Below are 13,267 nucleotides of genomic sequence, written 5' to 3'. Positions count from 1 at the left end.
AACACACTGTAGGAAAATAACTTCATGAATATCCTCAATGTCGAAGATGTGAACTTTGCTTCCTTAGAAACAAAATGGTGAAAAAAATTTCTTGTTCCTAAAGAAACCTAAACTATGGCATGCTCGAAATAGAATACTGTGATGTGACTAGAATTGAATGTGGCTTCATTTGAAGTTAGGTTTCATGAGTTCACATGCAATTGGACTCCACTTCTCGCCTTACAATGGCTTAGGACTCTCTACTTTAATGAAAATACTGCTTACAGCAAAGTGTTTTCTGTCTCAATGACTGAACAACTGTTATAATGAGGATTCCCTGTAGTTGTGCACCAAGCTGATTGCCATGACACATGCAGAATGTGACAGATACGAATAAATTCTCCGTCTTTTAAGCTATACGGCAGAGGACTGACTTCTTTCACCTTTTGATGTTCACTGCCGTACATCTGTGGCTGAGATGAAACATTTTGAAAAATATGCCTTTTCAGAACTAAGTGTTGTGTAGCATCACCCTGGAGGTGCTGCAACCTTCTGGGACTGCTAGAAAATATTTTTGTTGTGCTGTCACCCCTTGGTTTTCTCCGAAACTGATATTTCACTTAGCTCCTTGGTGTCTGTCATTGCAGTAGCTTAGGAGTGTTGCCACTTCACCTAGTTTACTATAAAACAAGCTTTTGTAAGTTTCATTGCACAAAAAAGTTATGCTGCTTTATCCTGCATATAAAAATAAAACATGTAAAACTGCAAATACAAAACCGGTTTTGCTGCTTTATTGTCACTTAAAACAATTATTTACCAGTGTTTTTCCGAAAAGTCACTGTGAAGAACTCAAATATGTAATAAAAATATTAGGGACGCGCGAATAGTGATTTTTGAGACCAAACCGAATAATGCCAGAAGCAGATCGAATATTAGATAGCTTCTGAATAATGAACAGCTGATATCACAATTAGTGTAAAATGATGTTCACATCCTAGTATTCTTAACGTTAGCAAGTTTCTGTCATTGCACACTATGTTATGAAGAGCTGTTTATTAAACGCACAAATGGGGTAGCAAAAGGTTTCTTCATATGTACAGAACTCTTCAGTAAGCATAAATGATTGCTGTACAGCCTCTAAAGTGCAGCTACTTAAGTAACGTAGCCTGGGGGGGATATTCTGTAACCGTCCACCTAGTGAACGGTCCATTTCGGCCGCTACTGATTGGCTAGGGTCGCTCGTCTCCTCCTCTCTCGTACAGCTGCATCCAATAAGCAGCGGTCGAAATGGACGGTCCACTAGGTGGACTCTTACAGAATACCCCCCTGTTGCACTATTCGTACAAATTCTCACATCTTATGTCTATACTATGTTACTGGAGGTGAAAATTTACCATTCTTTGGCTCAAATTTTATGTTTTATTGGTGTTTTGAAATATTCGAATATTCGCATTTACAAATAGTGACCAAGCAAAGATCAAATTAAATAGGACACTGATGAGTTCGAAAGTTTCGAGTATTTGCACATCACTAAAATATATAACTCCTAAATTGGACAGGCATATATATACCCAAGATGTGATCCTCAACGGGCTAAACAAGAGCAATGGGAAAGCCCATTCATCTTGATAAATTTAAGCCCATAATCTACTTAGCAATGGTTCATAATAACCCGGTAAACGGGCAAATGAAGTAAGGAAGCAGGACACTACTCCAGCAATTTCAGAATGGGAGTATTAGACATGTCTGATGGTCTGTAAGAAGCTTTATACAGTAGTCATCAAGGGCCTATTCTCAATCTATTGAAGTATACGGGGAAAAGCCACATATATATATTTTTTCATATCTTAGAATATAAAGTGATAAAGTGCGCGTTAATAAATACGAGTCACAGGTTAGGTGCTCAAAATGAGTAAGCGCCCACTAAACGTAGTACTGTTGACAGCATGCTGGCAACTCTGTCCCTGTGGTTTCTTTGATTTCTTGGAACCAAAAGAAAATTGCCGCACAACTCATGTTCTCTGCTGAGGTCCAAGGCTGCTGTCTCGCATCCCATGGACCTCCTTCAAGATAGGAGCAACTTTAATTCAATGTGGTCTGTTAAAATTGGTGACGCTACTGTTTCACATTCCGGAACCTGGAGAGCTGTTTTGATTGCTGAAATTTGGTGAACGTGCTTCTCCTCGAGCTGAGCAGTAACCACACTTGAGCATAGCTTCTCCGCAATTCGTGTATTAGAATACCAATTTCAGGCTACTTCAACATGTCCTCCATGCCACTAGATTTGGAGCGTGCTTCACAGACAACTATTCATTGCAACGACAGCCAAGTAGCACTGCTAATGCGCAAATGCAGCTAATTTCATCTGGTGGAGCCGCCAAAAACTGGCAATGAAGGCAACATTTAAATTTTAGAAGTATGTGAGTGTGATGGCATTAGGCACTTAAGATAATATGAACAGTCATTCCAAATGGTAGGCTATTGTAGCACACAACTGCACACATGGGCCACTTGAACGTCATTGTTATGGCAATGGCAAGTTGCTAATTTTAGGAAAAAATGTGAATGTAAAAATGCAACCGGAAGGAATATATGGTACTTGCCCATAACAGTGTTGACCCTGGTAGGGTCAAGAGCCTGTTTTGCCCGTTAGTGTTATTTCCAAAGCGCTAATGGCCCATGAACTCCTCCTCTGTGAACATATGGTGAAGTAAGGCCCTTGCAAACTTTCCTGGTCCAACATGGCCGACCATGGTGAGCTGTGCCAGGATGACCTTCTCAATGTGCACTCCTCCAACCTATGTGCACCTGCATCCTTGAGTAACTGTTAGCAAAGCAGTTTTAAGCCTTTCAAGCACATTTACACAACAGCCCTACTGCAATTAAATTACAAAAGTACCTGTTGCAAATCTAGAATGCTAAACTTGACTTCTTACTAGCTTCTTATGCTGTCTGGATGCCACGTGTTTGAGAAAAACAATCCACAACAAACAAGAATAATAAACCAAGGTATCCAAAACATATAGTACTTGAAAAAGAGGGGTACCAGCGAAACACAAAGGACGCACACACAAGGAAAAGGCATTAGACACAGACGAACGTTGGGACGGACCACCGTCCATCCAAGGCCTTTTCCTTGTGTGCGCGTCCTTTGTTTTGCTGGTACCCCCCTTTTTCAAGTTAATCATGCGCCATGTGGCCCAAAAGCTTCCGCTAATGCACATCTAGTACTATTTATTCGGATTACCATTCTCAGGATACTTCATATTTTCTATTAAATGTGATTACCATTCTTAGGATACTTCATATTTTCAGATGTTTGTCTCTATTTTCCCATCCATTTGTGTCAATGGGTAGCCCATGGTCTAATGGGTAGATTGGGCTGCTATGTTGAGGGGAGTTCAAGATCTACCGTCAGAACAGCTTGGGCGACTGGGTATGCGACCCTGGGCATATGCCACTTTTCAATGAATCTTTTTCACGCTATCTTGAGCAACTGCTGCTGCTTCTGTTGGCAAGCAGCATTAGGAGCTCGAAGAGGGACATGACTGTCGATCATTACTAAGATTACCACTACACATCAGGTTCGCTTGCTGTGCTCCTGAAGTAATATGTGAGATTCCACTCCACTGTATGAAATGTACATAAGCCGCAAAGACAGTATGTGCCAACCACTACCTCAATTAAATTAATCGACTCACAAAGCACAGGCTGCACAAGGTCACGGAGTGAACTCAGAAGTTTGCGGACAGTCAGTTGATGTCCGTGTCAGGGACCTCTCGGGAGGCTCGGTCATTTCCTCGATGTGCATCATCGTGCCCTCACACATTGTATTACGATTCTGTCTGTCTCGTTGTGCCACCGTTCTAATAGTAATCACATATCACCACAAATTAAATATAAATAGACACTTATATCTATAGTTTATTTAATCTTTATGGAGAATACTTGAGCATAAGTTTTTGCAGAGATAATGAATGCTACAACTTAAAGGAGCACTAAAGAAAAATTTAATTAATTAAATTCTGGCGTTTTACGTGCGAAAACAACAATCTGATCTTGAGGCACGCCATAGTGGGGAACTCTGTATTAATTTTTACTAAATCTGGCTGCACGGTACATGGGTAGTTTTGCATTTCACCTCCATCAAAATGCAGTTGATTGATCCTGTGACCTCGTGCATAACGGCGCTGTACCAACGCCCCTAAGCAACCACGGCATGAAAGCACTAAAGAGAAAAATTAATTTAGGTGTATATGTAAATGACCTTCCTACAATTGAACAGATTCACTCGTACCGTGACAAGAGGCTGAGTAAACTGTAAAAGCAGCAAGAGGAAAGATTGATGGCAGTGCTGCCTTGAAGTTACCACACCAGCTTGCTGTGACGTCATGGATTTTGATGATGTCTGTTCAGGTGTAGCAATTTTTTTTCAAATAAAGATGTTCTTCATCGTCTTCCAAAACCCAAAATAAAAAGTGTCAGGAACCTTTACAGAACCAATATAGCCCAAGTTTGAAAAAAGAATACTTGGAATCCACGATGTGACAATTAGGTGTCAGCACGAAAATTTTAGGGCGATACTCAGAAAAGTGAACTTCGAGCTTTATTTTCTCTAATAATCAACCAACTACCAAGAAGTTAACAGAATTAGATATTTAAAACGATGCTTTCTTGTTTTAAATTGATTTACGGTGTCATTAGTGTCCCCTTAACACAAAACAAGGAATTCACTTGGCTGCGTAATGAGATAACATGCATCACTGGTTCTCGTTAAGATAGGGTTGTCAGTATAGCAGAGCGCATGCACTGGCTGCTCCAGAGGGGAGCCCGGCCACCTCCCCTCAACCTCCCAATTTCCGATTGTTTCATGAGCAGTGATGCAATTTCTGTATCTTAAAGAGACATAATGCCAAGGAGATTCATGCCATGCTGACTACAGTATGTAGTGACCGCCGCTGCACGCCGTTCAGCTCGGCATCAATATTTTTTTGGAATTTGGCCCTTGAAATGCAGAAAGCCCCGATCACTGCTCGTTCTTCAGCCAACTTTCTCAATGGGTGCTGCTGTTTTGGTTTGATACACCTAGCACTACACTGCTGTATGGCATAGGTCATAGTAACTTCATACTGGTAAAACTAGAAAGATGTGCACTCATGTAGACCACTAATGTCCACACTAAGTTTCTGAACTCCCATCTTATACCAGGCACATACACTAAAAAAGGCACATTCTGCGTTTAATATGTTCACAAGTGACACTGAAATTCACTCCCAGTGCCGGTACAGTTGCAAAGTCTTTCAGCTGAATCCTTAAAGGCATCATGTCTGCTAATGAAGGCACTCTGCACCAATTGATCACTGGAGGAAATGCCTTGCATTTGCATTAGCAATGTTGTTTTTTCCTGCTTCCTGCAATACATTTTCACGGTATCACTGTATTTGATCATGGTGACGCTACAGAATGAATGGCCAAAAAATTCACCTTTAGCGTTCCAGCTGGGGCGTTTTCCAGCTCATTTCTAATCTGAAAAAAGATGTCAGTTTTAAAACGTAAGCCACGATGCACCAAAAGCAACAATCAAGAGCTACATGGACGATTAGTCTGACGTAAATGGATTGATACAAATGACTAGTAATTGAATACACTAAAGTGTGGCTGCTCTTGCCAATGGCAGTGTGAGCTTGTCAAATAATTTATTTCACATTCCTCTACCTATACTAAAAATTATTTGCGCTCATCTACTTAACTGTTATGGCCACATATTGAAGACAGCTCCTTCAAATAAAACCACAGTGTTACATTCTTTTACTACCCGTCTACCTGATGCTACTGCAGTTTTGCTTGCTCTCAAATAAAGTATTTCACAGAACAGCTCTATCGACAAAGCATTATTCCAAGCTTGTGGCAAAGCGTCGTCATTTAGTTCATAACGATGCGCTCCCCTTTCAGTCTGTTCTCTCTATTGTGCACGGATTAAAAGGAAAAATAGCTTTTCGACATAACTAGCTACTTCTATGGTAACAAGAAACTTTGCTACTTATTGATGTTTATGTTGCCGATAACGTATACATGCCGCCTCGACACACAGTGGGACGACAAGGTAGATATGCCAAGTATCTCGTTCCTTTACTCATTTTAACACTTTTTAAATCAATCAGTTGCTGAAGTACGAAAAGCTGCAATTTCACGAAATTACATTATTTTGGATGTTCTATCCCAGTAAGGTAGGAGCTGGAGTGCCATGAAATCTGCCTTTCCGTGAATGCAATGAGAGCCTACGCGAAGCCGTTTGCGCGAAGCACTCGATGGCGTCGAACGGAGATGAAAAAAAAAGGTTGAATGCGCTCGAACTGGTGGAAAACAAAACACACGCGGTTGGCAAGGCGTATAACTCGATTATTTCGCAGCACTCTGTGGCACCACCCCTATTGTATCTCACGTATCGCATAGAATCGCATGCACACCCTTGGAATTCTTTATTATTGTTGCGCGATAGCCTCCTCTGTGTTTTCCGATAGCGCGAACGTCGCCCGCACGGCGTGTGAGCGGCCTTGAAGCAACACGGGGTCACTCTATCCTGAAGCGAACAGCGCAACATAATACATTTTCGCCGATCCCACCGCCCCCCGTTGGTACAAGCCAGCTCACACGTCTTGTACTAGACAGCGTGGGGCGAACGAATTATATTCGATTACAGTACAGATCGGATGGTTTCACATCGCACTGTTCTGCGCTCAATTATAAGGCTAACTCAATCGGTGCTCGAACACCGTATCAGAAATCATGGCGTGCAATACGCCCTGTTTTAGCTGGCACCACGTAGCTGCCTTACGTCACCACAAGCGGAGTGTAAAGTTAAACCAGGACAAACTCCATGTTATATACCACAAATCTAGTGCTGTACAACCAATTCTCGTAACGGAAGGATAGTACTAGGAATGAAAACTAGAAAGGAGCCGCGCGGAACACACGCACAGGCGCGGACCTCATTTCCGCGTTTCCGTTCACCGCGTTGCAATGGACGAAAGAGGGGAAATTCGAAACACTCACTCACCTTTGTTGTCGCTGAGTCGGAGGCGATCATGGCGACCTTCGAGGCAACAAGCCCACAAAAAGCGAGCAACAAGCAGGAATATTCCAAAGATGTCACAGCGAAGCACACAAAGAACGCAGAAAACGCAGGAAGTTCTCAAGCAAACGGCGTGCATGAACTCCCGAATGGGCCAAGCATCAACAGCGCAAACGCGCAATCATACAAGTACACTCATACAAATATACACTTATCATAAATTCTACTATTTGATAACAAATTCAGTAATATCATGCTATTGATGAACAATTGCTGCGATTTGCAAGTGTGTGAAAATTTGCTGCTTCGCTTCTGATGAAGTACTTTCTTCAGCGCAGTAACGCAGTGCACCGGCCGGAGCTTATGGAGTGCGCGGGAAAAGGCGCCAAATTCAAACGTCGCAAACGCCGCGCCAATGTGTGCGCACAGTTTTCGTCGTCTGGATTTAAAAAAAAGTAATGCGTGCCGAAACCATGCGAACTGAACTATTGACCAGAAAAGTACAGAAATGTCGCTGTTTGTGCTTCTTATTTCGACGTCATAGTAAACTGCAGATGGTCTGTCGTCCCATTCTTTAAACATTTGTGCGTGTGCTTCTGCGATGTGCGATTTGTCACCGAGAACGTATAGCAGCGCAGATCGTGCTTGGTGGCCAAGCAGGTTCGCAGCACATTGGCCAGCACCCCGTCTATATCACAGAAAAGAATTTGGCCTCCATGTGAAATATGAGCGCCATGTCGTACATATCGGCCAAGGTTTTCGTTTCGTTCTGTTGCGCGCTAGCGGGTAACAACTAAGCGAAACTCACTTTGTAAAAGCGATGTTCACTACTTTATCCGCCGCACCCGCCGTGGTGGCGTAGTGGCTGAGGTGTTGCGCTACTAGCCTGAGTGCTTGGGATCTAATGCCGGCCGCGGCGGCTGCATTTCGATGGGGGTGAAATGCAAAAACGCCCGTATACTGTGCGTTCGGTATAGGTTGCAGAACCGCTGGTGGTCAAAATAAATATGGAGTTTCTTACTACGATGTGGCTCATAATCAAAGCATGGTTTTGGCACCTAAAACCCCAGCTTGAAGTTTGTTAACTTTCTCCGCTACCTTGGCCATATTTAACATGGAGGCATGCAATGCCGTTTCCAAACACACAGCCAGGGCACTGCATGCCCGCCTTCGAGTCGTGATGCACTGCTACTAAGCCTTCCGCGCGCAAACGATACATAGCATTTAGCCGGTGTGAACAACCGTCTGCTTATCGCTATCATGAACCACCGCGAGGGAAGCACATCGCTGGTGTCAATAACACAGCCAACGCCTTCGTCAGTGCCCTGTCGCCTCTTAAGCGGCATTACACCCTGCTAGATGCTATGTGCGATTGGGAGCGCTGCAAGCGCGGCGCTCAGGCAGGTATGTCACGTGATATTTTTTGTATTTCGATTTCGGGCATCCGCAGTATAAGCTGAAGAATACTAACACTTAATAGATAGAAAGTTAGAAATGGCCTAATCGGACGTTTTACAAAATGCTCTAGAACTTTCTAATGTGAATTTTTTGCCTAACTTCTTGCGTCTGAATGGCTAATTTTCTTGACTAATTATATATATATATATATATATATATATATATATATATATATATATATATATATATATATATATATATATATATATAAAAACCTTTATTCATAAAAACAAGTGGTACAAAGTGCCAAGGCATTAGCAAAAAAGAAGTTGCTACAAAAGCAACTTGACTAGTCCTAGTAACCAGAGGGTCAAAAAGGCAGCAGACAGCAAGGAGCGAGAAAAAAGGGAAAAAAACTAACTTATTAAAAAAATGAACTAATTAAGAAAAATACAAGAATAGCTGACACATACAATAGGGAGCAACATGCATTTGGTCACGTCGTCTTAGCAAGAGTCTATCGGCATATTTTTAAACTCTGAGTAAAGTTAGCTGAAACACCCGGTATAAGAAAGAATGAGCGTAATAGAAAGTTGTATCCAAGTAGTGCATCAAGTTTTCACATAGAACCTTGCGGCAACTATACATGCCTCTATCCTGAAGTCACATATATGTGTGTACGTGTGTGTGTGTGTGTGTGCTTACGTGCGCGCGCGCGCGCAGGGCGTTTTACGTAACTTAACTGTCAATGAGAAAATTATAGAGGGACATGAAAAACACCCGATACAGCTTTCTGTTGCTCAATAAGTGCCACATAAAAGTATTTTTTCTGAGCGTGAAAGAAGCCTGGTCGCAATTACATGCAAAGTACCTCGAGCGGCGAGTCGCGCGGCAACTTTGTGTGCATTTGCGGGCTACTTTCACGCTCGGAAAAACTTTTTGTAGCACGTACGTGTTGAGCAACAGAAAATTGTATCGACAGTTTTTCAGTTTGCTCAATAATTTTCTCATGGACACTTTTCATCTAATTGTAATATTTGAAAAGTCAGACAATTAATTAAAGATACTTATCCAATTAGGCTGAATGAAAAAATTATAATTTGAGTATCACCAAGCGACGAAAACAAGATTATCTTGGTTTTATCCAGCTACATTGCATTCCCATACTGGTAAGGCTGAAATCTATAGCTGGGACACCCGGAAAAGAAAACGTGTACATGTGAATGAGAGTTTGTCAAGAAGCGCATCAACTTTTCATATAATACCTTGCGGCAGTCATAGATGCCTCATGAAGTCACATATATATATATATATATATATATATATATATACATATATATATACGTGCGCGCGTTTCACGTAACTTAAACCCAGACGTACGGACAGGCCTGGGCGCCGACAACTGACGTGAATGGGGCTCATCCCCTAGCTCCCCCGCTCACTGGTGGGGGAGGGGCCAAGTCACGTAATTTGAACTATAGACGTATCTACATGGTGGGCAAGAGTCACTGTCCCCCTGTCCGCTAGTTGATACGTATATGGCTCAAGTAACGTGAAAGGACACCCTGTATATATCCAATGGTGATCAAGTGATCAGTAAAACAATACTTATGTGCAAAAGACGCACACATACACATGTGCGTGTTTTTCACGTATACTTCGAAACTTAATATTGCTCAAAAAGACTCAGTGTTATTCAACAATAAGTTAACATCATTCAGTCAATGACTTAATTGTTGTGAACACTCAACAATAGCTCAATAATACTCAATACAATTCAACAATATATCAACAGAGTTTAGTCAACGACTTTATTGTTGGGAACTACTCAACAATTGCTCAATCATACTCAATACTATTCAACACTATATCAACAAAATTTAGTCAACGACTTCTTTGTTGCGCACTACCCAACAGCATTGTTGAATTATTGCTCTATGGTTTCAATAATTACTGAGGTAATCTTGAAAGGCTATTGAGTCAACAATTCATCAACAATAAGCCAACAACATTTCAACAGTAATTTTCATAAGAGATATGTTCCTCCCTTCAACAACATCCTTAGCATGGATGAGTCGGACGACGGCATGGGCCAGCTACCCATTTTTACATGCCCGACCGCAACTCTTGCAATGCCGACACGAAAAATGCCGCCTAACGAGAGGCTAGCAGCTTCGCTGTAATACTCATCGTAGGCGTGAAAAATTGTGCGGATCCAAAGCTCGTGCCGCAGTCGATGTGGAGCAGAGCTTTCATGAAGCGTTCAAACAAATGCAATAAGTATATTGATGTGGCAGTGTGGCGATGATGCACCTGCCCCACAAGTCGGCACGACGTGGAGAAATCAAGATTGTGACCACGTGGCAAACGAAGCCGCTAATTACACTTTTCGGGTTCTCATTACTGTCCAAACTGGCTTCAGTCGAAGCTGGTCGAAGCATTCAACAGCCTCTTTTCATTACAGCAGTTTCGTATTTGGCCTTCTTTGCCCAGGATGGAGCTACATTACCCGTCAAACAGCTTACCCAGAAAACGTGCCATAACTGTCGAAATGAGCGCACAGAAAAATTTGCCGTATTTAAATGAATTATACGTTTCAAGGCATACTTTTGTTGCAGTGAGGATATTTATGTAAGTTTTTTTGTTTCATTGCGCATTTCAGTAGATAACAGTGGCGGCTACTGGCAGATCTGTAGGGGTCCTACAGATAGTAATATACATATAAAGGCGGTTATATGCGTGCGGTCCCGTGTGTGAGCTACTCATCCAGATATTAGCAGCAGCGACTACGGTCAGGAAATTCCGGGAGGGTGCACGAAAATTAGGTTCGCTTTGAAATCTAAGTGCTTCTAATTATAGTTGTATTTCAGACTGTACAGTATTGCTACTGTAAAGGACAGCAATGTTTCTAGGGGCCGGGAGATGTCGGCGGAAATCGCTGAGGTAAGGGAGAATGCAGCTTTAGAGCTGATGCATTCATGCGATTAGCATTCTTTAGGAACTTCATGGGTCATGTGACGTAGTCCATGGTGTAATGGGTGCAGCATCGGGCTGCTTTGCTGGGTGAATAGGGTTGGACACGCACCGTTGCACCAAGTTTGGTCACTGGGTATGAGTCGATGGGTATATGCCACCCTTTAATGAACCTCTTTCAAGCCAACTTGTGTCATTTGTATGTTTGGGCTTCTGCTGCACTTCCATGACAAAAAAAGTAACGAAACATTTCTCCGCTGCAAGGTGGAACCGAACCGTGGCATAAATACGCCCAGACAGTTCTGTCATAATATGTACTCACGGACGCGCAGGCTTCACGGCGGTGGCGCTAGATGGCGCAGCTTGCTCAATGGGTAGTGCGAGATAAGAACCTGGCTGTATTTGCGCCTCGTGCAATACCGCGTTTCTGCCACTACATTGCCTCACTGCTAATCGTACTAACGTGGACATTCATAGCGACATGGGTTTTGTCGGAATTTTCAATTGATGCTAACGGTTGCATAGATATTGTTTGGTAATACCTGAAGGGTAATTTTTTGTATGATGACTGCGTGCGAGAAATATGCGTTCAAGTTGCGTTGCACTTGAATTTTCTTTCGAGTGAACTAACGTTCGTGCCTCTTATTTCACTCTTGCTTTTGCAGCTTTGCAACAGGTAACGTAACAAGAAATGTCAAGGCCATGCCACAAACTAGCACAGCGCTATCGGCTTCCGAGGAGCACTGCTGCCATTCCGACCTCCTGCGAGACGTGCGGACATCTGATGGGCAGCGAACGCGTGAGGCCGCTGTACCGAAACTGATTTTTGAGCAAGCGGTTCCAGCAGTGCCAAAGAATCCCTTCTCGATGAGACACTGAACTCCGCTGACCTTTCCTGACGCAAGACCGTCTGCATCTTGCAAAAATAGTTGAGCTATCACAGGCTCATTGCAGATAAAATTCTATAACCTCGTCTTTCCGCTGCCGTACCTGCAGGCTTATAAATGAAATTTCGGGAAACGTTTGTCCTCTTTGTTGATGTTGGGTAAAACGGCTTGAACAAATAAGTTTAAGCTGAATGTGAACGTATCCCTTCCATATATTTTTACAGTTTGTTTTGTGTATCTAGAGTGCGTCTGCCTTTCCTGGCGATCTCTCTCTTCCTTTCATTGCCAATGTTCAGCTATTTTCATGTTTTGTAATTCTCACGGGAAATAAAAAAGTGCAAATGAATACATTTCTTGTTAACTGCATGCTTAACGGAACTTGCTGCATGGCTACACAAGTTTATTCGAAAATGTTCGCCGCACATAGAAGTGCACACGAAAAACGGACGTATCCGCGAACACGAAAAAAGCCTACAAGCGAGAGGCTACCAGCTGCGCTGTAAAACGGGCTTCGAGGCGAGTTCTGTACTCCAGACCTTTTGTCAGCCACATGATAACCCATTGGACCACGAATATCCTCTGGACATCCCGATTAGATCCGAAAGTCCAAGTCCCGTCAGGACGTTCCGTGGATAACATGTGAACATTAATTTCGGGATGTCCTATTTAAGACATTCTTCGGGCATCCACACGATTGCACTTCTGGGATCAAAACAAAATCCCAAAACATCAATCCTATGGATCTTCGAAGGATGTTTTCGACGGGATGTCCCAAAGTGGCCATATGTAGGACCAACACACACAATCCAACACGTACTACGTGATCATATCGTGGAATGTTAAGTCTCTTCACAGGCTGCCTTCAGCGCACGCTCTTCTGAAAAGACATGTCAGCCAGCAACGTGAACATGCTGCACTCAAGGCCAAACTTCCAATGCAGACGATAAATGAAGTTGCA

General features: G+C 42.7%; 1 protein-coding gene across 1 annotated transcript in view; it reads left to right on the top strand.

Moving 5' to 3' along the window:
* LOC142571296 (parathyroid hormone/parathyroid hormone-related peptide receptor-like) overlaps nt 1-12,649 on the top strand; it is a 523,250-nt gene extending 510,601 nt beyond the window's left edge. The window contains exon 14 of the mRNA XM_075679543.1: nt 12,088-12,649. Coding sequence (XP_075535658.1) covers nt 12,088-12,107 — 20 coding nt within the window. The 3' untranslated portion in view covers nt 12,108-12,649. The remainder of the gene's footprint in view (nt 1-12,087) is intronic.
* The last annotated feature ends 618 nt before the right edge of the window (nt 12,650-13,267 follow it).

This window comes from Dermacentor variabilis, chromosome 2, assembly GCF_050947875.1.
Source record: "Dermacentor variabilis isolate Ectoservices chromosome 2, ASM5094787v1, whole genome shotgun sequence".
Lineage (NCBI taxonomy): Eukaryota > Metazoa > Arthropoda > Arachnida > Ixodida > Ixodidae > Dermacentor > Dermacentor variabilis.
This window is presented reverse-complemented; position numbering and strand designations above follow the sequence as displayed.